This window comes from Lithobates pipiens, unplaced genomic scaffold (assembly GCF_037356315.1).
Source record: "Lithobates pipiens isolate NorthernLeopardFrog02 unplaced genomic scaffold, aLitPip1_a1.2 Scaffold_19, whole genome shotgun sequence".
In the NCBI taxonomy this organism is placed as follows: Eukaryota; Metazoa; Chordata; class Amphibia; order Anura; family Ranidae; genus Lithobates; species Lithobates pipiens.
Window position 1 is genome coordinate 155,973,611 of NW_027507764.1, and position 23,213 is coordinate 155,996,823.

The 23,213-nt window shown below is 44.6% G+C and overlaps 1 protein-coding gene across 2 annotated transcripts; it reads right to left on the reverse strand.

Moving 5' to 3' along the window:
- Positions 1–311: 311 nt before the first annotated feature.
- On the reverse strand, positions 312–23,213 carry NKIRAS1 (NFKB inhibitor interacting Ras like 1). Of its 2 annotated transcripts, none has more exons than XM_077493929.1 (4): positions 23,117–23,213; positions 20,962–21,071; positions 16,856–17,097; positions 312–1,066 (listed from the first exon to the last, which is right to left on the reverse strand). In XM_077493929.1, exons 2-4 carry the CDS (start codon positions 21,056–21,058, stop codon positions 824–826), a joined length of 582 nt encoding a protein of 193 aa, XP_077350055.1. In that variant the 5' UTR covers positions 21,059–21,071; positions 23,117–23,213; the 3' UTR covers positions 312–823. The 2 variants fall into 2 exon arrangements, with proteins under 2 accessions (XP_077350055.1, XP_077350054.1); XM_077493928.1 differs by lacking the exon at positions 23,117–23,213 and adding an exon at positions 22,793–23,048.

Here is a 23,213-nt window from a genome sequence, read left to right on the forward strand (position 1 = left end):
CAAATGCCTGAAACACAAGTAATCTGCATTCCAGGTATTCACCCCTGAGTGTATGTTGCCCTAACGGAAGTACCCTTGAGGGCACAGTCCATCTGCTGTAAGACTCCCATAGAATTTGACAGGCTGGACAGTGTGCCCTTCAGCTAGCTAGAACACCAGATGCTCATACACAGGGACTAAAAGACCCACACCAGTGTGCATGAGACATTAATGGCAAGATTTTTTTTCCTTTATTCAAAAGTAGAACAGGTTTTGTTAATGCTGATGTGTTCTGCTAATTCAGATGAAGTGAAATTTAGTGATAGAGCCACTTTAAGAGCAAAACCTTTATTTACAAGTAATCAACATAACTATTGGACACAAAGGGGAACTTTATACAGGGAACCAGTGACAGTGGATTGGCGATCCATGTAGAAGATACCAAGTCCCGCTCACAGGAATACATCATGCTGAAACCAGGCCATGCAGCGCCATAACCAACACGGGAACCATGCTGTGAAAAAAAGCAATAGTCTCTCTTGGAGGGAACTGATTATGCAGAACATACTGAATTATCACACATCAAAAAGGCATATGCACTAGATAGGTGGCAGAGAAGTGTGACCTAGGTTTACAAATTCTGTACGATAGCGCGATTGTTTATTTTTCTACACTAAATAGGACCTAGTAAAGAATTCATACTTTCATTTTACGAAAACACATCAATGAAAGAAAATATGTCAGTAATCAGTATCTGTTATGATGCATACTGCAGTGCCTTAAAGAGATCAGCACAAGACTCTATAAAGTTCTGAATAAGCATAAAGGGATGCAATACTGTAGACTAATTGTCAGAAGATGGGGTCCCCTTACTTTTTCTCCCTGGCAAAGGAAAGGTTGATTTACTTTGGAGCTGATTGAGTTTGCTGGCCAGCAGCGTGAATGGCTCGAGTAAGGTCTGTCTGTTTGCCACAGTCACCTCCCATAATTTTACTTTTTCGCCTCTTGCCCATTGTGAAGCCATCTCTGGGTCCACTTGTCTGCAGTCCTCCAAGTCTGTTTTATTTCCCAGAATGATAGTCACCACCTTGAAAAAGAAAAAAAAAAAAAAAGAATTTTTGTTGGGGTTTACATACACTGAGTGTAACAAAATGGATGCTATTTGGTCTCTTTTAGTCTCGGTTCACACTGATGCGGTGCGGATTTAAAGCCTACAGACACTGAACTCTGCCATTTTAGGGCTTGTTCACACAGGTAATCAGTGGCAACATGTTCGAAACAACGTATAGGTAGAATAAATGAAAGCAGAAGTAAGGCTTTTTAAGACCGAACAGATTGTCCCTGTGACAAGGGGGGCCATGGTCATCGCAACACTGGAGCTCTAAGGCAATCATAAAAAGGTAAGTGTGTCGTAATGTGCAAGTAGGTTCATCATACAGTACTCGCACATTATGGAAAAAACTCCCTCCTCCAGATGAATATAAAAATGCCCATGAAGACTTGGGATGTATAGCACCATTTTGGCCTAGGCCAAAAAACAGGAATCTGAAAGATTTAAAAAATAAAAATAAAAAAATAAATAAAAAGGGGGGGGGGGGGGGGAGAAGGTTTAGCATAACTAGATAGATACTATCTACACATACATACACCATTTACTAAGGCTAGCAGCGTGAGGCCGCGTACACACGGGCGGACTGTTCGCCCAACTTTGTCCGCTGAACAGTGTTTGGGCGGACAGTCCGCTCGTGTGTGGGCTTTCAGCGGACAGTTTGACGGACAAGGTTTTTCGGAATTTCCGAAAAACTGTCCGCTGAAACCTTGTTTCAGCGAACAGTCCGCTCGTGTGTAGGCTTGTTCGTCAAACAAAGTTCCGCGCATGCTCAGAAAGGATTTTCACGCCGAAAGTTATAATGCAGTGTATAGGACGTCGTATTTTCGTCCCGTCGTACGTGCCGTTCACGTCATCGCGCACGGTTTCAGCAAACTGTTCGTCCGTCGTGTGTGGCCATGTCCGTCCATGCTAATTTTGAGCGGACTGTTTGCCGAAACTGTTTGACGGACAAAGTTGGGCGAACGGTCCCCGCGTGTGTACGCGGCCTAAGGATTAAAAATGGTTAATGCTGATTGAGAGAGTTTAGTTCCGCTTTAATATTTCCTGACGGTTTCTTTTATACGATTGCCATTAATTAGATAGCATTTATTTCATGGTGGGCTTTTAAAATGATAAATTGTTACACCCACCATCCTCCTGTGCCCAATTGGGCACACTTTGCTTCTTTTTAAAAAAGAGGATTACTATAGGCAACTAATTTATTCTGTCGTCTGCCTTCTTTGCAATGAAAAAGCAACTTCTTTTATGTACTCATGGCACAGTCTTGATGAATCAATTTACAGCAGACCTAGATAGAGCTGCTCGGTAAGGATTAAAATAATTAGTGCACTTTAGCACTTATTACTTTTTCCTGCAACGTGCTCAAATAAGTCATTTGGAAGGGGTAGCAGTTTGGCTGATAACCGGGAGTTTTATGCACGGGCCCTACAACCAGTGTTTTTACAGCTGTATCCCATTTCTGTTAGCCTCTTGAAGACACAACAGGAAATTAGAGGACCCAATAGAAAGCACAAGTAAATCCCCTTTTGACAGTGGTCACCAGAGAGGTCTGCAATGGAAGATTTCAACTTTATTGGGGTTGCTATGATGACAATTGTAAAATTTTGCATTTCCCATCACTTGCTGTTTTTTGTGACACTAGTCACCAGGAAAAAAAACAAAAAAAAAAAAAAAAAACAGGGAAAGGTGACTCTCCCCAGTGCAGAACAGACAGCAATATAAACATGACAAGGGTTTCAAACGCCTCTCAACTCATCCAAACCTAAGTGGCAAGCAGCCTTGGTCAAGTTTATTTAAGCCAGTTAGTTCAGCAGGGACTGGTCAAAATTTGATCCATGTATGGGCAGGTTGATTGTACCAAAGTCAAATCGATCAACTTGTGTACAACCAGCCGTTTTTTTTTTGTTTTGTTTTTTTACATACGATTAATGTTGGCAGCTAAAGCCGCTAGCAGTAATAATCGTCCTGCCAGCCGGGAGGACTCCCCACACTAGGGTTGCCACCTTATCCCTTTAAAACCGAACACCTATGAATTACACAGGTTCTGTGGCTGATGAAGTGGTAATTAAACTCACTTGATGCCTTATCTGCATTAAATTGGCCTCAGAACCTGTGTAATTAATTTGTGTTCACCCCACAAATGAGTTACACCCCATAATGCACTGTATGATGATTGGCCAAAGCATGCACCTGACCTGCATGCTTTGGCCAATCACAGCACACTCTAAGGGTGCCTTTGGCTAATCATGGCTCAGGGGGACCCTGTCCACACCCCACCCTATATAAGACTGCCTACACAGTCGCAGTGTGTAGTGTTGTTGGTGTGGAGATCGCTTGAGTTAGATTAAGCAGGCAGGTTATTCAGTTAGTGGCAGTGTATTTGAAAATGAGAGATATATAGATACACACAATAAATTTTTTGACAAAAATTTGAAGTATCTCTTATTGTGACAACACTGAAGAAATTACACTTTGCTACAATGAAGAATAGTGAGAGTACAGCTTGTATAACAGTGTAAATTTGCTGTCCCCTCAAAATAGTTCAACACGCAGCAATTAATGTCTAAACTGCTGGCAACAAAGTACACCCCTAAGTGAAAATGTCCAAATTGGGCCCAGAGTGTCAATATTTTGTGTGGCCACTATTATTTTCCAGCGCTGCCTTAACCCTCTTGGGCATGGAGTTCAGCAGAGCTTTACAGGTTGCCATTGGAGTCCTCTTCGACACCTCCATGAAGACATCAGGGAGCTGGTGAATGTTAAAGACCTGTGCCCCTCCACCTTCCATTTGAGGATTCCCCACAGATGCTCAATAGGGTTTAGGTCTGGAGACATGATTGGCCAGTCCATCACCTTTACCCTTGACTTCTTTAGCAAGACAGTCATCTTGGGAGGTGTATTTGGGGTTATGTTGGAATACTGCCCTCCTGCCCAGGCTCTGAAGGGGGGGGGGGGGGGGGGGGTCACGCTCTGCCTCAGTATGTCCCAGTACATGTTGGCATTAAGGGTTCCCTCAATGAACTGTAGCTCACCAGTGCTGGCAGCACTCATGCAGCCCCAGACCATGACACTCCCATCACCACGCTTGACTGTAGGCAAGACACACGTTTTTGTACTCCTCACCTGTTTTCCGCCACACACGCTTGACACCATCTGAACCAAATAAGTTTATCTTGGTCTCATCAGACCACAGGACATGGTTCCAGTAATCCATGTCCTTAGTCTGCTTGATTTCAGCAGTTTGCAGGCTCTCTTGTGCATCATCTCATCACTAGAAGAGTGCGGTGTATTGTCTGAGCACTGACAGACTGACCCCCCGCACCCCTGCAACCTCTGTAGCAATGCTGGCAGCACTCATACGTACGTTTCCCAAAGACAACCTCTGGATATGACGCTGAGCATGTACACTCAACTTCTTTGGTTGACCATGGTGAGGCCTGTTCTGAGTTGAACCTGTCCTGTTAAATAGCTGTATGGTCTTGGCCACCATGCTGTAGCTCAGTTTCAGGGTCTTGGAAATCTTCTTATAGCCTAGGCCATCTTTATGTAGAGCAGCGTTTCTCAACTCCAGTCCTCAAGGCCCCCCAACAGGTCATGTTTTAAGGATTTCCCTCAGATGAAACAGCTGTGGTAACTACTAAGGCAGTGAAACTGATCAAATCACCTGTGCACATTAATGGAAAGCCTGAAAACATGACCTGTTGGGGTGCCTTGAGCACTGGAGTTGAGAAACACTGATGTAGAGCAACATTTTTTTTTTTTCAAATCCTCAGAGTTCTTTGCCACGAGAGAGGACCAAATTTAACACACCTGCTCCCCATTCACACCTGAGACTATGTAACACTAACAAGTCACATGACACAGGGGAGGGAAAATGGCTAAATTGGGCCCCAATTTGGACATTCACTTAGGGGTTTACTCACTTTTGTTGCTAGCAGTTTAGACATTAAAGAGGAAGTAAACCCTGATGGGTTTACTTCCTCTTTTTTTCCCTGCAAATGTAAAGCATAATGGACTACTATGCATCGCATAGTAGCTCATTATGTGTCACTTACCTGACACAGGAGCCAGCGAAGTCGCCGCTGTCCCCTGTAGTCCGCCGCATCCATGTTGCTGGTGGCGTCTCGCAGCTCCGACGAATCACAGCGGCGCAACCGCGATGACGTCACTCCCGCGCATGCGCACGGGAGTCGCGTCTCGCAGCTCCGCCGCTGCCATACGGCGAAGCCGCGATGACGTCACTCCCGCGCATGCGCACGGGAGTCGACAAATCCATTCTTGGATTTGCCGCATTTAGTGCGCCTGCGCGCCGCTGTCTACGGCGCATGCGCCGTAGACAGCGGTGCCCATTTTCGGGCAAATATCTCCTAAACCATATAGGTTTAGGAGATATTGCTTGGACCTACAGGTAAGCCTTAATCTAGGCTTACCTATAGGTCCAAGTTGTTTGGAAGGGTTTACTTCCTCTTTAATGGCTGTGTGTTGAGTTACTTTGAGGGGACAGCAAATTTACACAAGCTGTACACTTACTACTTTACATCATAGCAAAGTGTCATTTCTTGTTGTCACATGAAAAGATAAAATATTTACAATAATGTGGAGGGGTGTACTAAATTATATATATATATATATATATATATATATATATATATATATATATATATATATATATATATATATATATATATATATATATATATATATATATATATATATATATATATATATATATATATATATATATTTTTTTTTTCCAGTGTAGACTATGGGGTTGATTACTAAAGGCAAATCCACTTTGCACTACAAGTGCAGTTGCCGTAGATCTGCAGGGAAGATCTGAAATGAGGGGGGAAGCTCTGCCGATTTTATCTAGTCATGTGCAAGCAAAAATGCAGATTTTTCTTCTTTGCATGTCCCCCTCAGATCTACAGTGAATGCACTTTCAAGTGCACTTGTCATGCAAAGTGGATTTGCCTTTAGTAAATCAACCTCTATATCTACAGTGCATTCTGTGGTGTACTGTTTCTAATACTGTGAACACTGCCTGAAGTGTATTAAAAAAACTGTACTACAGCTGCACTGTATTGTGTACACCACTAAAAGTTGAGTAGAAACTGTACACTTTGTATTAGATACTGTGAACACTGCCTGAAGTGTATCTAATACAAAGTGTACAGTTTCTACTCAACTTTTAGTGGTGTACACAATACAGTGCAGCTGTAGTACAGTTTCTAATACACTTCAGGCGGTGTACACAGTATCGAAGTGTAGAGAAAAAATAAAAAATAAAATTACGGGTAACATCCTTTTCCAGGAGTCTTTCAGGACAGCACCATAGAGAGACACTGGCTTCTCCCCTCTCAGGAAACAACCCCTTTCAATTCAATATTTACATTTCACTGTCCCACCAGCCCCTCAGTTCTTCAAGAGTACCTTCGGCCAGCTGGGGAGACACAAGAATATGTTATACAAACCTTCACAGTCAGAGGTCCCTGGAGTCCCCAATATCTGTAGTCCCAGACCCCCAGGATAAACAGTTGTAGAGGGTGAAAAATGCAGTCCTGCCCACTGAACTGCTATGGAGCGTGGATGTCAGTAAGCCCAAAAGCTGACATCACTTTTCTTACTGAGACCTGACAGCTGCCCTGAAGCAACAACATTGCTTTGTCCACCTTCTGGATCTTCGCTAAGCGAAGGAACACCTTTTGCTTTGTTGAAGCCAACACATAGCCCAAGAAGGTGACCTTTTGGTACGGAACCAAACTGGGATTTTTCCAGGTTCATGAGCCACCCCAGGTTTTCTAGGAGAAGGATAGCCCAAAGTGGGAGTGCTTTGAACTGTAAATGAAAACGTCCCTTCCCTGGTTCTTATTGCCAGTCTGAGAAACCTCCGACAGCCCTCTGCGACTGGAACATGCAGATAGACGTTTTTTCCAAGTCCATTGACACCATGAAGAAATTTGGGGGGGAGAAGCTCCTTTATCAAGTAGACAGACAGAGTCCATCTGGAATTTCCTGCAAGTAATTGAGACATTCAGAGACTTCAGGTTCACGATAAAGCCTGAACTTTCCCGAAGGTTTGTAGACCACAAAGATGTGGAAATAGAAGCCTCCGCCTGTCTCCTCTGCTGGAATTCATACTACCTCTTGCTCCTCCAGCTGTAGGGAGGATAAAAGAGCTGATTATTTTTCTGTGCATTTTGGCAGCTCGGTGACAAGAAGCCTGTGCGCAGGAGGCTCTGAGAACTCCAGCCGGTAACCTCTTATGATCCCTAGCACAAACTGATTGGAGGTGATCATCTCCCACTGTGGAAGGAAAGCCACCAATCTTCCTCCCACCATGGTTAACCCATCATTGGGTTTTCTTGGGCTGTTCAAGAGGGTGAAAAATTGCCCCTCCACGATCCTTGGCCTTTTGCTCCCAAGCCTTTGGAGCTTCAAACTCTGAGGGCGAGACTTTAATCTGCTCCCAAAATTTATTTTTAATGGGAAAGGCCCTTTTTCTTATCGGCCGTCCAATCCAAAACGGCCTCTAACCCTGGTCCAAACCAAAGATCCCCTCCGAGTGGAATCCCACAGAGTTTAACTTTAGACACGCTGTCCCCTTGCCACGTCTTAAGCCATAAGGCCCTTAGAGCTGAATTAGTCAGGGCTGAGGACCTTGCGGACATGCACACCGATTCAACTTAAGCATCCGCAATATATGCGACCCCCTTCGTCAAGGAAAAGTTTATAGCGAGAGGCTCTTGTGGAATCCCCATCCATCTCCTCTGCATCAGACTCCCCTTGGGTGTCTGAAGCGGCACTGTCTGGCTCATCAATTGCCTCTCTGGAGCCCCCTGGTCTCTCTCCACTAACAGAGGAAGTATCCACTGGGCTAGGTGCAACACTCTGATGCACTGGTGAATGATTGCTCTGGGCTTGTGGCAACTGGAAGCTAGGAAAAAAATAAATAAATAAAATAATAAAAAAAAGGGGGGTCTGAAAGGTGTTAGAAAGCTCCTTGACAGACGCTGCCAGGTCCATACCGCGTTCTGCCGCCTACTCCCTAACTAACCCCTCTTTACAGAGTGCCTTGGTCCAAGATTCCACCGTGGTAACTACAAGAGGGACATTTTTTCCTTGGAACCATAAGGGGACTTTTTTTTTTCAAAAAGCCACAGAGAAAAACAAGGAGCAGCCATAAAATGCCCAATCCCACCAGCGCAGAGAGGGCCACTGGAAGTGCCCCCCCCAGGACCAACCACCACCAGGGTCCCAGACACACTCCCCTTCCCCCCTGACCACCAGGGAGGGGGAAACACCCAAGGAGCAATCAGGATTAGTTAAGGGAACACCACCCCAGGGTTCCACTTACCTTAGCATAAATATTGAATGGCAGCGTTTCCTGAGAGGGGAGGAGCCAGTGTCTATATGGTGCTGTCCTAAAAGATGAATGGGAAAAATACATCAATGTCCAGAAGGCCACCAAGGAGAGGCAGACACTCAGAGGCCACTAAAAGAGGGCAAGAAGCCCCTGTCTACAGTCAACAGTGGTGGTCATGGACATGGTGCATCTGCTGCAGGTGGCCATGGGGCAAGCTTGTCCTTTTTTTTCTGCTGCTGGCTGGATTATTGAGCTACAACATGCAGAAGAGTTGGTGGAGTACATAAAGCCGTCCTCATCCTCTGTTACCCAGGCTAAAAGTAGTTTGCCTTCCAACGTGGCCTCTTCCACCAGCTCCTTGTCCACAGTCACTCCTACCGTAGCCCCACCATGATGCACAGAGTCCCCAGAATTATTTGACCACAGTGTCGAGTACATGCTGCTCAGCGATTTGAAGGCTCCAATGTTGGTTCCCAGGTTGAGGAAGGGAGCAACATGAGCCTAGAGAGAGGGGGTGCCCAAGAAGGACAAGAAACTGGCAGTCATGTTCCCCCAGCTGCAGCATACTGCCAAGTTTGCTCCAGTGATGAGGGAGGGGATGATAAGGTCACTGACTGTATTTCGGTGCCTGAGAGAAGAGAGGAGGAGGAGGGAGGAGGCACAACTCCAACAAGGCAGGATGTCCTCTAGGGGGCAGCCACCCTATTGCATCACACCGCAGAGCTCCGCAGGTGCAGGACGCTGCTGACTCGCCGCAAACTTTTAAAAGTGCTTTGGTGTGGCCCTTTTGACACGTGTGCAGAAGATCGCACTGTTGCTTTTTGCAACCTATGTCTGAAGCAAATCAAGCATGGCCAGAACAGCAGCTGCTTGGGCACCAGACATTTGACGACCTGCCATGCAGTCCCTTGGCAACAGCACTTGAAAGACACAAAGAAAAAAAGGTGGACTTCCAACCTTACTATACCTCCAGTCCTCTCAAAAAACTTGCACTGAGGAAGGAAGTTATAGCAATAGGTGTCCCAAGTACTTGCAGCCAATCTGCTAGCAGTACACCACTATCTGATTTTAGCAGGCAAATTTTCCCTGTTGCTGAACCTTAAAAAGAAATTTGGTCTCAGCCATCCACATGCTCAGCGTCTAAATTCTAGCTTGGCCAAATTGCTAGAACTGCTGTCTATTCAGTTGGTAGACTGCCCCCTTTCGTGAATTTGTGGAATGTGCTGTACTTGAGTGGCAAAAGGAGACAAAAGAAAGAAGGAAGAAATAGAACCTGGTATGGATTTTGGGCAACATCCACGCCATTTTTTTTTTATCTATATTGCCGGGATCCGACAATACATTACAGCCGAAGTTTTAAATTAAATTTTTTCCTCTAGAAATATAATTTTGCTGTGGCACTGTTATAAACATGGGAAAGATGCACTACGTTACATTTAGGAAAATTTCATTTTAATAATGCTTAAAGTGACATAATAAAAATCACTACTCCCTTAAAAAAAAAAAAAAAAAAAAAACCCACACGACAGTTAACCCACACACAAAAAATATTTTTTTTGCATTGATACATGTCACCTGGGGCAGGACCCGGGTCCCTAAATGCTTTAGGGCAATACCATTTGGCTCATCCCTAGTCTGCACTTGGAGCCACCATTAAGCCCTGGTTCATGCTGGAGCATTTGGACATGCGGTTTGACATGTCAAATCGGTGGCAATCGCTGTCAATGGCACGTCCTAATCGATGCGACGCCGTGGCACTGCACCAATTTCAAAAAGTAGTTTCTGTATTACTTTGTGATTTCGGGCTGGGATTTACATTGACATTTGTGCAAAATGTCTCTGAAATGCGGGAGTGAAATCGTGCAAGTTCAACAAAGACACATCATAGGTGATTTTACACAAATTACATATACATTTTTTTTTTTTTATCACACACACACACACCCCCAGATAAAGAATTAAAATATGTGCTAAAGTTTCTGCTACACGGCCCCCAGAGAGCCTGAAATTGATGGCCAGAGTCTTGAGAGGCAAAGACTAATCAGTCTGGGTTGCTCAGCCAGAGTCTCGAGTACCCTAATGAAAGCCAGTACCAACAATGCCTATACCAGAACTTGGACCAAGTTTGTGGAATTTGCATACAGACATGACTTTGCCAGATTCGCCAAGGGTTTGCCACATTCTGGAGTTCCTCTAGGCAGTATTGGAACTAGGCCTCTCTACAAGTACTTTGAAGGCTTACATGTCTGCGGTGTTGGCTTTCACTGTTACCCAGTGGGCCTTGGAGAAGTTGGTGATCCGATTCTTTAGAGCGGCCCATCCACCCAAGACCGCTGAGGTCTCTAAGATTTCCAAAGTGGGACTCTAATCTTGGATTTCCTTTCATCAGACACCTTTGTTTCTCCTGTCTCTCTATGGCATTTCTCATTGAACACCACACCACAGTGTGATCCAACACCACACTCAATACTCTCCTCTTTTTGCCCAGTTACCACAGATGAAGTTAATAAACTCCTCTCCATGGCCCACCTCACCTTCCCACTCTATCCTCAACTCCTTAACCCACATCTTCAACCTCTCCCTCTCCTCCGGCACCTTTCCTTCCCTGCTCAAACATGCACTGGTTACCCCCATACTCAAAAAACCCTCGCTAGACCCCACCTGTTTGAACAACTTAAGACCCATCTCCCTGCTCCTGTTTGCCTCCAAGCTCATCGAACACCTTGTCCATGACCAAATGAGTCGCTACCTCATGGACAACAACCTTCTCGACCCCCTACAATCTGGTTTCCACCCACAACATTCTACTGAAACTGCTCTACTAAAACTCAATGACCTACTAACTGCTAAAACCAATGGGAACTACTCCATACTAGAGCTGCACGATTAATAGTTATAAAATCACGATCTCCATTCAACCCCCCTGATCTCTCCTGCTGAGAGTAGGCGATTCTTTCATATAAAGAAGTGGAGAGATTATCTGCTCACTCACTGTCAAAAGAAAGCATCCGGGGCAGTCTGCCAAGTTTAGAACTTGAAACATTATAACTAACCCTTACTTCTTATATCAAAGGGATAGAACTTCTTGTGTAAACAAATAATCTGTGCAGTCTGCCAAGCTTTCATCAAAGTGTAAATGCAGGAAGTTTAACCACTTATAGTCTAAATCTTTTTCGGACACTTCTTTAACCACTTCCCACCCGGCCAATGCACATATACGGCCGGGTGGGAGCTGTCTACTTCTGATAGGACGTTCAGGAACGTCCTTCAGAAGGAGCGGGATCGTGCCCGTGTCACCCGGACACGGCGCATCTCAGATCGGCAGGAGGGCTCTGTGATTGGCCCTGCTGATCACATGACGGCCGTGTCCAATCACGGCCGTCATGCGATGTAAACAAACAGCCGGTTGCTAGGCAATCGGCTCCTCCTCTCCTCACACAGAAGTCATCGCTGAGAAAAGGAGAGCAGATCGCTGCAGCCGGCTGATGATCAGTGAGTATGAGCTGTTTACAGCTTTTTACTCACTGATCATCAGTCTAGTGTAAACACACCACACAGTATAAACACAATGTTCCCACATGTCCCCAATAATAAAAACATGTCCCCCACATATGTCCCAATGATTATCTGCACACATGTACGTGATCACCTTCACACATATGTACATGATCATTTTTTTTTACCAAAAACATGTAGCAGAATACATTTTGGCTTAAATTTATGAAAAAAAAAAAATTAGATTTTATTGGATTTCTTTTAAAATAGAAAAAAAATAAAGAAAATGTTTTTTTTCCCAAATTTCTGCTTTTTTTGCGCTTATATCGCAAAAAATAAAACGGAGTCGTGAATAAATACCATCAAAATAAAGCTCTATTTGTGCGAACAAAATGATAAAAATTTCATTTGGGTACAGTGTAGCATAACCGTGCAATTGTCACTGAAAGCGCTAGAGCGATGAAAGCTGAAAATTGGGCTGGGAAGGAAGGGGGCGAAAGTGCCCTGTATTGTAGTAGTCAAGTAAATAAAAAAAATAAATTTTTAAATTACTTGGAATACCCATACATAATTTTAGCAGAGACCCTAGGGAATAAAATGGAAATTGCTGCAATATTTTATGTCACACTGTATTTGCCCAGCGGTCTTTTAACCACTTCAATACAGGGCACTTTCACCCCCTTCCTTCCCAGCCCAATTTTCAGCTTTCAGCGCTCTAGCGCTTTCAGTGACAATTGCGCGGTCATGCTACACTGTACCCAAATGAAATTGTTATCATTTTGTACGCACAAATAGAGCTTTATTTTGGTGTTATTTATTCACGACTCCGTTTTTTTTTTTTTGCGATATAAGCGCAAAAAAAGCGGAAATTTGGGAAAAAAACAATATTTTCTTTTTTCTATTTGAAAAGAAATCCAATAAAATCAAATTTTGTCATAAATTTAAGCCAAAATGTATTCTGCTACATGTTTTTGGTAAAAAAAATTCCGTTAAGTGTATAATAATTGGTTTGTGTGATCACGGACATATGTACGCAAATGATCATGTACATATGTGTGCAGGTGATCACGTACATATGTGTGCAGATAATCATTGGGACATGTGATTTTAGTGGGACATATGTGGGGGACATGTTTTTATTATTAGGGACATGTGTTTTTATTATTTGGGGACATGTATGTTTTGGGGACATGTGTGTTTTGGGGACATATGTGGGGACTGTGTTTTCACTGTGTGGTGTGTTGTGTGTTTACACTACACTGATGATCAGTGAGTAAAAAGCTGTGAAAAGCAGCCCATACTCACTGATCATCAGCCGGCTGCAGCGTTCTGCTCTCCTCTTCTCAGCGGTGACTTCCGTGTGAGGAGAGGAGAGCCGATTGCCTAGCAACCGGCTGTTTGTTTACATCACATGACGGCCGTGATTGGACACGGCCGTCATGTGATCAGGAGGGCCAATCACAGAGCCCTCCTGCCGATCTGAGATGTGCCGTGTCCGGGTGACACGAGCACATCGGGATCGCGCCGCTGCGCGGGCGCGCGCGCGATCCCGCTGCTCCTGAATGACGTTCCTGAACGTCCTATCAGGAGCAGGCGGCTCCCACCCGCCGTATATATACATTGGCTGGGTGGGAAGTGGTTAAATGCAATACACTTCAATTAAAAAAAAAAAAAAAAACAGTAAAGTTAGCACAATTTTTGTGTTTTAAATATGAAAGATGATGTTATGCCGCGAGAATCGTGATCTATCTTCTAAGCAAAAAAAATAATATAATAATAATAAGCGATTCTCATTTTAGCCAGAATCGTGCAGCTCTACTCCATACTCATACCTTTAGACCTCTCTGCTGCCTTTGACACAGTTAACCAACTGTTCCTTCTCAGCAAATTACGCTCCCTTGGCCTCCGCGATTCTCTTTTATCCTGGTTTTCCTCTTACCAATCTCGGCGCATTTTCAGTATCACTTACAACGCCATCTCCTCCTCTCCCCTCCCTCTTTCTTTTGGGGTACCCCAAGGTTCTGTCCTTGGACCCCTCCTATTCTCGCTCTATACCTCTTCCCTGGGCCAGTTGATAACCTCATGGTTTCCAATACCACCTCTATGCCGGCGATACCCTGATCTCTCTCCACTCCTCAACTCACCCCCTAGATCTCAAACTTACTGAATGACATATCAGTATGGATGTCACACCACTTCCTCAAACTCAATCTTTCTAAAACTGAGTTTGTTATATTTCCTCCTTCACGTTCCCCCCGTGACTTCACCATTAATATCAACAACACAACCATCGGTCCCTCCACACATGCCAGGGTCCTGGGGGTAATACTCGACTCTGACCTCTCCTTCAGCCCCCATATCCAATCACTGGCTAAATCCTGCTGTCTTAACCTCTGCAATATCTCCAGCATTCGACCCTTCCTGACTAATGACACCACAAAGCATCTCGTTCACTCCTTGATTATTTCCCGCCTTGACTACTGCAACTCTCTCCTTAACGGCCTACCCTTAAGCACACTATCCCCCCTTCAGTCTATTTTGAATGCTACTGCTAGACTAATACACCTCACTAATTGATCCGTGACTGCCACCCCTCTCTGCCAATCCCTTCACTGGCTTCCCCTACCCCACCGTGTAAAATTCTAAATGCTAACCATAACATACAAAGCCAGCCACAACACCGAACTCATCTGCAGATATTGCCCACTCCACTCCACTCCACTCCACTCCACTCCACTCCACTCCACTCCACTCCACTCCACTCCACTCCACCCAGGACCTCCTGCTTTCTAGCTCCCTTGTTACCTCCTGTCATGTTCACCTTCAAGACTTCTCCAGAGCCTCTCCCATCCTCTGAAACTCCCTTCCCCAGTCTGTCCGATCAGCCCCTACCCTATCCACCCTTAGAAGAGCCCTGAAAACTAATTTATTCAGGGAAGCCAATCCCACACCCACCCAACTGTTCCCGAGCCACCCCCGCAGCTATTACCTTTCGTGCCACCACCCCCTCCCTTTAGAATGTAAGCTCTACAAGCAGGGCCCTCCTGTACCTTTTGTATTGTACTGTAATTGTGTTGTCCCCCCTATACATTGTAAAAAGCACTGCGTAAACTGTTGGCGCTATATCAAATCGTGAATAATAATAATAATAATAAATAATAATACTACAGATGGCAATAACATCAGTCAGAAGATTAAACATTTTTCTCAAGCATTACCCTCCCGTGTGTGGCTAGGTAATTCCCATCTGTGCCGACATGGAGCCGTCAGGAAAAACGGAAAATTGAATTCAAATACTTACATGCTTACAGGCAGCACAATACCAGCCCAGTTAAGTAGTACAAGTTACGGAACACTGAGGCAAGTGAAAAATGTGTAGTTAAGTCCTGATTACATAGGGATGGGCAGGGCCTCACCCCCAGCTGTGCTGTCATGGAGCTCATCAGGAAAAGAAAATCTCGGTAAGTATTTGAATTAAATTTTCAGGTTTTATTGGCATATAGGGCACTTTTTTTTTACCCCTGAAAATAGAGGCTAAACCATACCTGCGTTTTAACCGTTTTTTTTTTTTTTTACCAATGGGGGGGGGATTGGGCAGGTAGGCCTGGGTGCCACACATAGGGGGGAAAAGGAGCATACTCTGCCTCGCTATGCTGGGGGGGGGGGGGGGGGGGTATGTAGCACCCTGGAGTTTAGTCAGGGAGCTCCTCAAAAATGTACTTGCCAAGAGTAGGTATCTTGGTCGATTGATAGGGATCTATTGATTTCTTCCTAAGCTTGGCCTTGTTGCACTGATCTCTTCTACCACTAGGTGGCTGGGTACTTCGTGGCACTAGATACAAGAAGGGCAATATATATTTATTTTTCGGGTCAGGTGATCCAGGTTCTTGTGTGCCACCCAGACCACTGTTTGGGGGGGGGGGGGGGGTTGTGTGTCGTACGCCCAGGGCTGCTAGGCTGGAGATTGAGCTTATCCCGGGGGCATAAGGCTGCCAGGCTGCGTGAGGGCCTATCCAGAAGTAAGAGGGAAGTGCAGGGTTGGGACTGTAGCTTGCAATCCAACCAAAAGTGACAGTTCTGTTGGCCAGAGAACCTGCCAGTGGTCGGAGGTAGAGGGGAAGCTGTCACCACAAAGGGACCAATTGCCTTTGCCAGGGACCACAGTGAGTAACTGAAGTACCAGAATCATATTCTCACCGAGGGGCATGGTGGAGAATCAGGAAACTTCAGACGGTGATCAAGTCAGGGACCAATGCAGCGGAGGAGATGTTTGCAGAGCAGCCTCATGTGTCAAGCTAGGGACCGAGCCAGTTAGCAGGGGTGAAGCTTGAATAGTATTTGGAGTGTCAAGCTAGGGACCCAGCAGAGAATAAGGGGTAATGCTTGAGGGGATACTACCGCAAACCTTGGAGGAGCTCAAGGGATTCATAGTCAGTGAATCAGTGGGTCTAGTGAGAGACCGAGAGCTCACTATTGAAGAACTACAAGGAGCAGTTGCAGTGGAGCTGAAAGAACTGATACATTTGAGCTAGGAACTGTCAAAAGGACTATTATAGGAGACAGCAATCCTGCATGCGCAGAAGTGGCACTTTGCTGAGGCCTTTCCCTGTATGGCTGTTCTATTGAAGTCTCGGAGTCCTAACCCCCTTAAATATATAAAAAAAATAAAAAAATAAATAAAAAGACCGTCAAAAGAAATAAAACCTCTTTTATATCCAAGAAGTGTTTGGTGCCCAATGACTTTCACCATCTTTGCCTCACAACCCACCACATAATGGAAGGATGTCAGCGTCGGCCTTGGGGGTTCTCGTTAGACCAAAAGAGGTAAAGACCTTGCTACAAGTATATTTTTTTTACAGAAAGGCCTTTGGTTAAGTGCTTAGCAAAGTTTTTTTAAAACAAACCTCCTTTTTATCTCTGAATCTGTCAATATCCCTTTTAAGCTGCTCAACCCTTCGGAAAGATTCCAAGCTGTCCACACTGTAGACGAGAATGAATCCGTCGGCAACAGAGAAGTAATGTTTTGGCAGCTCCATGCCATCCTGAAGTCCTTGTGTGTCATAAATACGAAGCTGCTCTTTCACCCCACGGTCAGTTTCCACAGAGGCAATATAAACATCTTCCAGGGTGTCACTGTGTTCCTGACCTGCAAATAGGAAAGCACAGTTCTTACAGAACAAAGAGGGCATGTTTAGGGTCTGCGATTGCATTCAAGTCAATGGGATTTCAAAAGCAGGTTGATGCAGGTTAGGAGGTCAAATGCAGGTCATACATAGGTCAATTGCACCTGTCAGACCTCAGAAGTATCTCAAACTGATGTCAAAGGCAAGCAACAGGCACCTGAAAGCCCGCTGCATTTTCTCAACAAAACAAGCTCTTACTTGTCAGTGGATGAATGGAAGTTAGGTTGGTAAAGCTCAACTCCAGGTATGATCTTTATTACATACTTACATTGGACCAATGTAATATATGCATCTCTCATACTTGAGGAGCTGTTGGGGAAGCATTGGAGAAAAAAAAAAAAAAAAAAAAAAAAAAAAAAAAAAAAAAGGGGGGGGGGGATTTTCTGAATGGTAACAATGGTGAACAGTGATGGTCAGCTTCCTCAGCTGCCTCTCTAGCATGGGATATGCCTACTTGCATTGATCCAAGCTGGATAAATGTTTTCTTTTTTGGAGGGGCTGCAAACAACCACTCCACTGTCCCCGGGGGTTTCCCTGTCAGTCATCCAGCCCCTCACATACCCCATATAGATAGGCATATAGATAGGAAGCGGCTTCTATCACGTCTCCTCCTCCTCTGCATCATGGCAGGTTCTGCCGTGCATCTCCTCCTAGGTGCACAATAGGATCGCCTGTCCTTTCAGCCAATTCGCCATTATCACACAATTGGATGGGAAGGGATCAGGGCACAGTTCTCTTTGCCCCGAACCCACCCTTTTTTTAAGCCCATTAGGAGCCTCTGTGTCAGGAAAGGCTTGCTGGGAGTAGCAGTTCCAGACAAGCGAGTGCATGTTTGTGGCTGCCTATGAGCGAGTGCGCTCCTGCGCGCATGGGAGTTTGCGTGATTTCTAGCGCCAGGCGGGCTATTTAAACTCTGCTGTTATGATAAAGCTCTGCTGTCTGATCTACAGCTTTCCCTGCGAGTTACCTGCTTATCTGGTCTGTTCCTGTGAATATTCAGCTTGCCTTGTGACTACCCCTGCTATCCACCTGCATCTGACCCCAGCCTGTCCATGACCTTGCACCTGCCTCATCCTCTAGCTCAGTGGTCATCAACCCTGTCCTCAGGGCCCACTAACAGGCCAGGTTTGCAAGATAACTGAAATACATCACAGGTGATATCATTTGCTGCTCAGGGATTGCACTATTCTATCTGCATCTCTCCAAGGTAATACATAAAACCTGGCCTGTTAGTGGGCCCTGAGGACAGGGTTGATGACCACTGCTCTAGCTCATCCGTGCCTACCTGTTACCGACCCGGCTTGTCCTGTGACTCCTTCAGTCTCCTGCACCTGTTCCAGTACTGCTTGTCTGTGTATGACCTGGCCCTCCTGACCTTCCTGTGTTCCAATTCCTGTGACCACCTCTCTGTATCCTGCGAGTGCCTTCCTGATACAAGTCTGTTCCAGTTTCCAGTCTGACTCAGCATTATCCGGAGCTCCAGACCTGCCGCCCAGCTGTTGATCCTGCCAGGCACTCATGCGACCTTGTACTCCCGTGCCTCCTGTTCACTCTACCAGGGGCCGCAAGTCAGGGATGCAAGAGATGCCTCCCTCTGCATATCGGGCTCATCCACTAGGTACATGACACTCTGGCTCTAATCACATGCTAAAAAACAAACAAAAAAAACCCATTGGAATCCATGTATCTGGTGCCCTGCATGCAGATTAGGGGGCCGGATGCATGGATGGAGGGGCGTGCACCCCTAATAAATGGGCCGCCACTGTGACCAAGCATATAGGTAAAAAAAATAAATAAAAAATAAAATAAAAAAAAAAAAAAAGCAGGCAGCTTGATCTTCAGCAGTTAATGAGTTCATTAATCCATGTGTATGTAGTACAAAATAAAGGGTTTATGCGTTTTGGCGTGCAGCCTTCATCATAGCCTATTAAGGCTACACGCCGAAACGTGCAAGCCTTGTGTTATTTTGTACTACACCTGAAAAACTCCTTCATTGTGGAAGATCGAGCTGCTGGCTCTCTTACCTATATGGGTAAATGTATATATGCAATAAATATACCTGGAGTTCAGCTTACAGCGGACCTTCAGTAATTTTTTTCAACTTTCCATCTATTACATTTTTGGCCCTTGTGGTTTTAACTTTGAATAGTAAAACATTTTTTTTCTGCCAGTAAATACCTTATTCAGCTCACTTCCTGTTTCTTGTCTGCAAAAAGCCTAGGCTTAGGACAGCATGCACAGCTCTCTCACTTTTGTGAAAGTTTGCTAGGAAGGGAGGTGGGTGAGTCATAAGAGGGCCAATGAGAGCTGCAGCTGTGCCTCTGTGTGTAAATCCAGGAGGTGCACAGGCATCAGCCTCAGCTGCCCACAGTTAAAAATGGTTGCAGCCAGACTTAGTGGAGGGAGATTTCTGCAGCATATTTGACAAGTGCAGAATCACGAGATATAGATATATAAAATAATGTGCAAAGTGATTGGAGGGAAGTTTCAGAATGGCAAAGATATTTAATACAAGTCATGTGAGCAGACTGCAGTTCCTCTTTAAATACAGTTAAAGGACAATAAACATGATAAAATTTCCCTGTGGTCTATATAGGGCCAGATTTAGACCTTGGAGTACCCGGGGCACTTCAGGTTCTGGAGGCCCCTCATACACAGAGTTGGTTACAGTCTCAGTGACTGACATTTTTTTTTTAAATGTTTGCCTTTCTGAGGTCATGTGTGCGTGCACGTACACACACGCAGTCCGCTTGAGCCGCCACAAAATTTGTTTTTAAAAATGATGCAATGTTCCAGACCAAAAACTTTTTACAGACAATGACCAGCAAGATATTACTTCACAAGATACATTTAATAACAGATTATATATTGCATTATTTTTATTTTAAATAATATTTAATATTTTTGTATGGGGGGGGGGGCGGCTTCTGTCAGGTGACCCAGGGCAGTTACCCCTTTTGCCCCTTTATAAATCCGGCACTCTAAGTGTGTAAATACCCAAACAAAGCAGTCAAATTTTATTAGGGAAATTCTGTCCGATTGCCCTACAGCCAAATAGCTGAAAGGACTTTCAGGGAAATCTGTGTCAGGACAGAAATATGTTTGCTGGCATTGGGGACTTGTTTTTGGAGGTTTCTCTCCTTTATCCTAGCTTCTGACCCGAGACACTGACTTGCCAAGCATGTAGCCAAATAAGTGTTGGGGTATCTGTTTCGTCACATGTGGCGACCCATCACATTTGGCTACCCGCTGGACTGCGCATGCACAATGCCACCATATGCGTTCCACTTGAGTCCAGGTTCAAGCCCCACCATCCAAGTAGACATAAAGTTATATTATATTATAATTATGCTGAGAAAAGCGAGGCCATGTTCGAAGCATGGCGAGCAGCCCTGTGTTCGAGTGCATATGGCGGCGTCACGCATGCGCACTCAAGCAGGTAGCAAAATGTGATGGGTAGCCAAATGTGACTTGACAGTATCTGATCTGCATTATGTTTAAGGTCATGACTTCATAGGGAAGCAAGGATGAGAACGAGAGACTAAAAGTCTGCACAACTGAAAACAAGGCAGCAGTGGCTGATCTAAGGTTTCTGTTGCAACAGATTGACTCAAATCAGCTACCTGGAAATGGGACAAGTGTAATAAAGGGTATGGTGCCTTATAGAATTATGGAAACCTGTCACTGACAGCAAATTATGGCAGAGATAATTAAATATAGGGAATATTGCCACCTTTTACTAAACATGTAGGTGACATATGATGACAGCCATCTTCTAATGCATTTATACCAAATGGTCCACTACAGATTATGTTCAAGAATCTTACCAACTATATGATTCCCATAGATCACCTGCTCGAGTATAGCAGTTTTCCCAACTGTGGGGAATCCACAGATAACAACTCGGCTTCCTTTCCCCATCATAAACAAGGAAATTCTGCATGTTAAAACAAAAAAAAACAAAAAAATCCATTATTATCTCAATATCATACTCATTTTACAAGATGTGCAATAGATACAATCCTTGTGAGAAACAATTAGTGGATATTAGGAGTTCACAGACAATGTGTCCTGTGACTTGCACTATAAAGGTTCCTGACTAATTAGAATTGTCTTCCAGAATACATCCGTAGCACCATCTAGTGTGCTAGAACTGCCACATGTAGTTGGTCTCCCTGGAAGATAGCAGCATGCTTAAAGTTTTCTACCTTGCCCTGGGAAATCTACAGAGTCAGTTGGGTAGATTGGTAAAGAGAAGCAGCCAGGTGGACTAACATTTCCTGCAAGTGGCAGAACTGGGACCAGTGTCTACAAGGTAGTGGAGGTACTCCAGGATGCAGTTTACACCACATTGTGCTACTTTCTAAAAAGGGACTGAGTGTTCCTAGCCTGTAATAGGCTGTTGCTGAACCAACAGAGACTGTTAGATACCACAGAAGAAATAACTGGAATTGTAAAAGAGGAGCAAGTTACACCTGGTTTTGTTAGTCATGTCAGGCATCCAATAATTCCCCCATCTATCCAAGTTATTATCCCCTAATAAAACCTAAAACCAAAGCTCAAGGACTGTTCACTGACTGGATGTAAGCTGAAAAGGTTATGTGCCTGGCTGTGCAGCAGTGGGGTACCCCATCACTTTCAACCCCTACAGGGGTAGTGCTACACATATTACTGGTAAACGTACAACAAAAATCTCTTACCTTGAACAGGCATGTATCTTGTGTGAGAACACCAGACCTGCATATGTGTTCATAGGTCGGGGACTCAACATGCCAAAGCCACTGGATCAATATTACAGCCTGGCAACTCATTTTCAAATGAATTCCGCACCTACACATTTCTCGCACTACAGGTTTTCTGTAGAACTTAACATCTATGTACTTCCTATGTATTTTCCTGGGCAGCATTTTGTGCTTACCCAAAATGCTTTCAGCCCAACATCCACAATCACGGGGGGGGGGGGGGGGGGGAGGAGAAGAAGAAACGTCTACCAAAACAAAATGTGCCAAATTTCAGTAAGGCAACATAGGCCTTCAAAATAAGGCTTATGTTAGGTTCACACCTACGCATGTGCCTGCGGGTCCATCAAGTGCCCACAACCACCCGCAGTGAAAACGCACTGCCCGTAATTCTAAATGGCAGGACCACACGCACCTCAGCCCGCAGGGTATTTGCAGGTGCAGAAAGAAGAAAAAAAAAAAAAAAAAAAAAGGGGGGGGGGGGGGGGTCAAAATAAATAGATCATGCAATTTCCCTGCAGCCAAATTTTTTTTTGAAAAGGAGCGCAAGGAGCACAAACTAGGGTTGCCATTTTATCCCTTTAAAGCCAAACACAAACTAAATTACACAGGTTCTACAGCTGAATAATTACACAGGTACTGTTGCTGAATAAAGTAGTAATAAAAACTGGCTTGGTGCCTCATCTGCATTAAAATTAGCTTCAGAACTTGTGTAATTCATATGTGTTCAGATTTAAATGAGGTGGGATGAGGTGGCAACCCTAGTGCAAGCGCTGGCTGCAAAAACACTAAGATGTTGACCTAGCAGTAAAAATAATCAAATGCTATAGTTAACATCAAACTTAAGCTAACTATAGATGGCAGCCAGCTGAGAAGAGAAAAAAAAAAAAAAACACCCACACACAATACACACAATCACCTTTGCGTGGATGGAGGAATTCCCAATTCCCCACCAGGAAATTATATTCTGACAGCAGGACCCAATGCTTTCCAAATACGCTGATCAGCGGCTGCAGCCGCTCACTAACAAAAGTTTTCCAACTTGTTGTCCATTCAATAGCAATCAACTTCTGTGTAACAGAGACAGCCACACACTGACTGAGGTTTGGTTAGTCTCCGCTGAACCAGCCAAATTTGGATCAGTCTATGGTCAATTTAAACAAGCCTTAAATGTTGGTCCAATAATGTCTCTAGAACAGCAGGCAGAAACCATTTGTACAAGTGAATCTTCCTGATCACATACCTGTTGGGAACCTTAGACAGGTGTGCTGCAAACAAGTTTCTACAGCCCTTATCTTCTTTTCATTTCCCCCACCCAAAATTAATTCTGTCTTTAACTG

Coding starts and splice junctions, on each gene's coding strand:
- NKIRAS1 (XM_077493929.1), bottom strand. CDS start 21,058: ATGATGGGGAAAGGAAGCCGAGTTGTTATCTGTGGATTCCCCACAGTT. Junction 17,098..20,961: donor CTATGGGAATCATATAGTTG/GTAAGATTCTTG, acceptor TCCTATTTGCAG/GTCAGGAACACAGTGACACC. Junction 1,067..16,855: donor GATTCAGAGATAAAAAGGAG/GTTTGTTTTAAA, acceptor TTCTTTTTCAAG/GTGGTGACTATCATTCTGGG.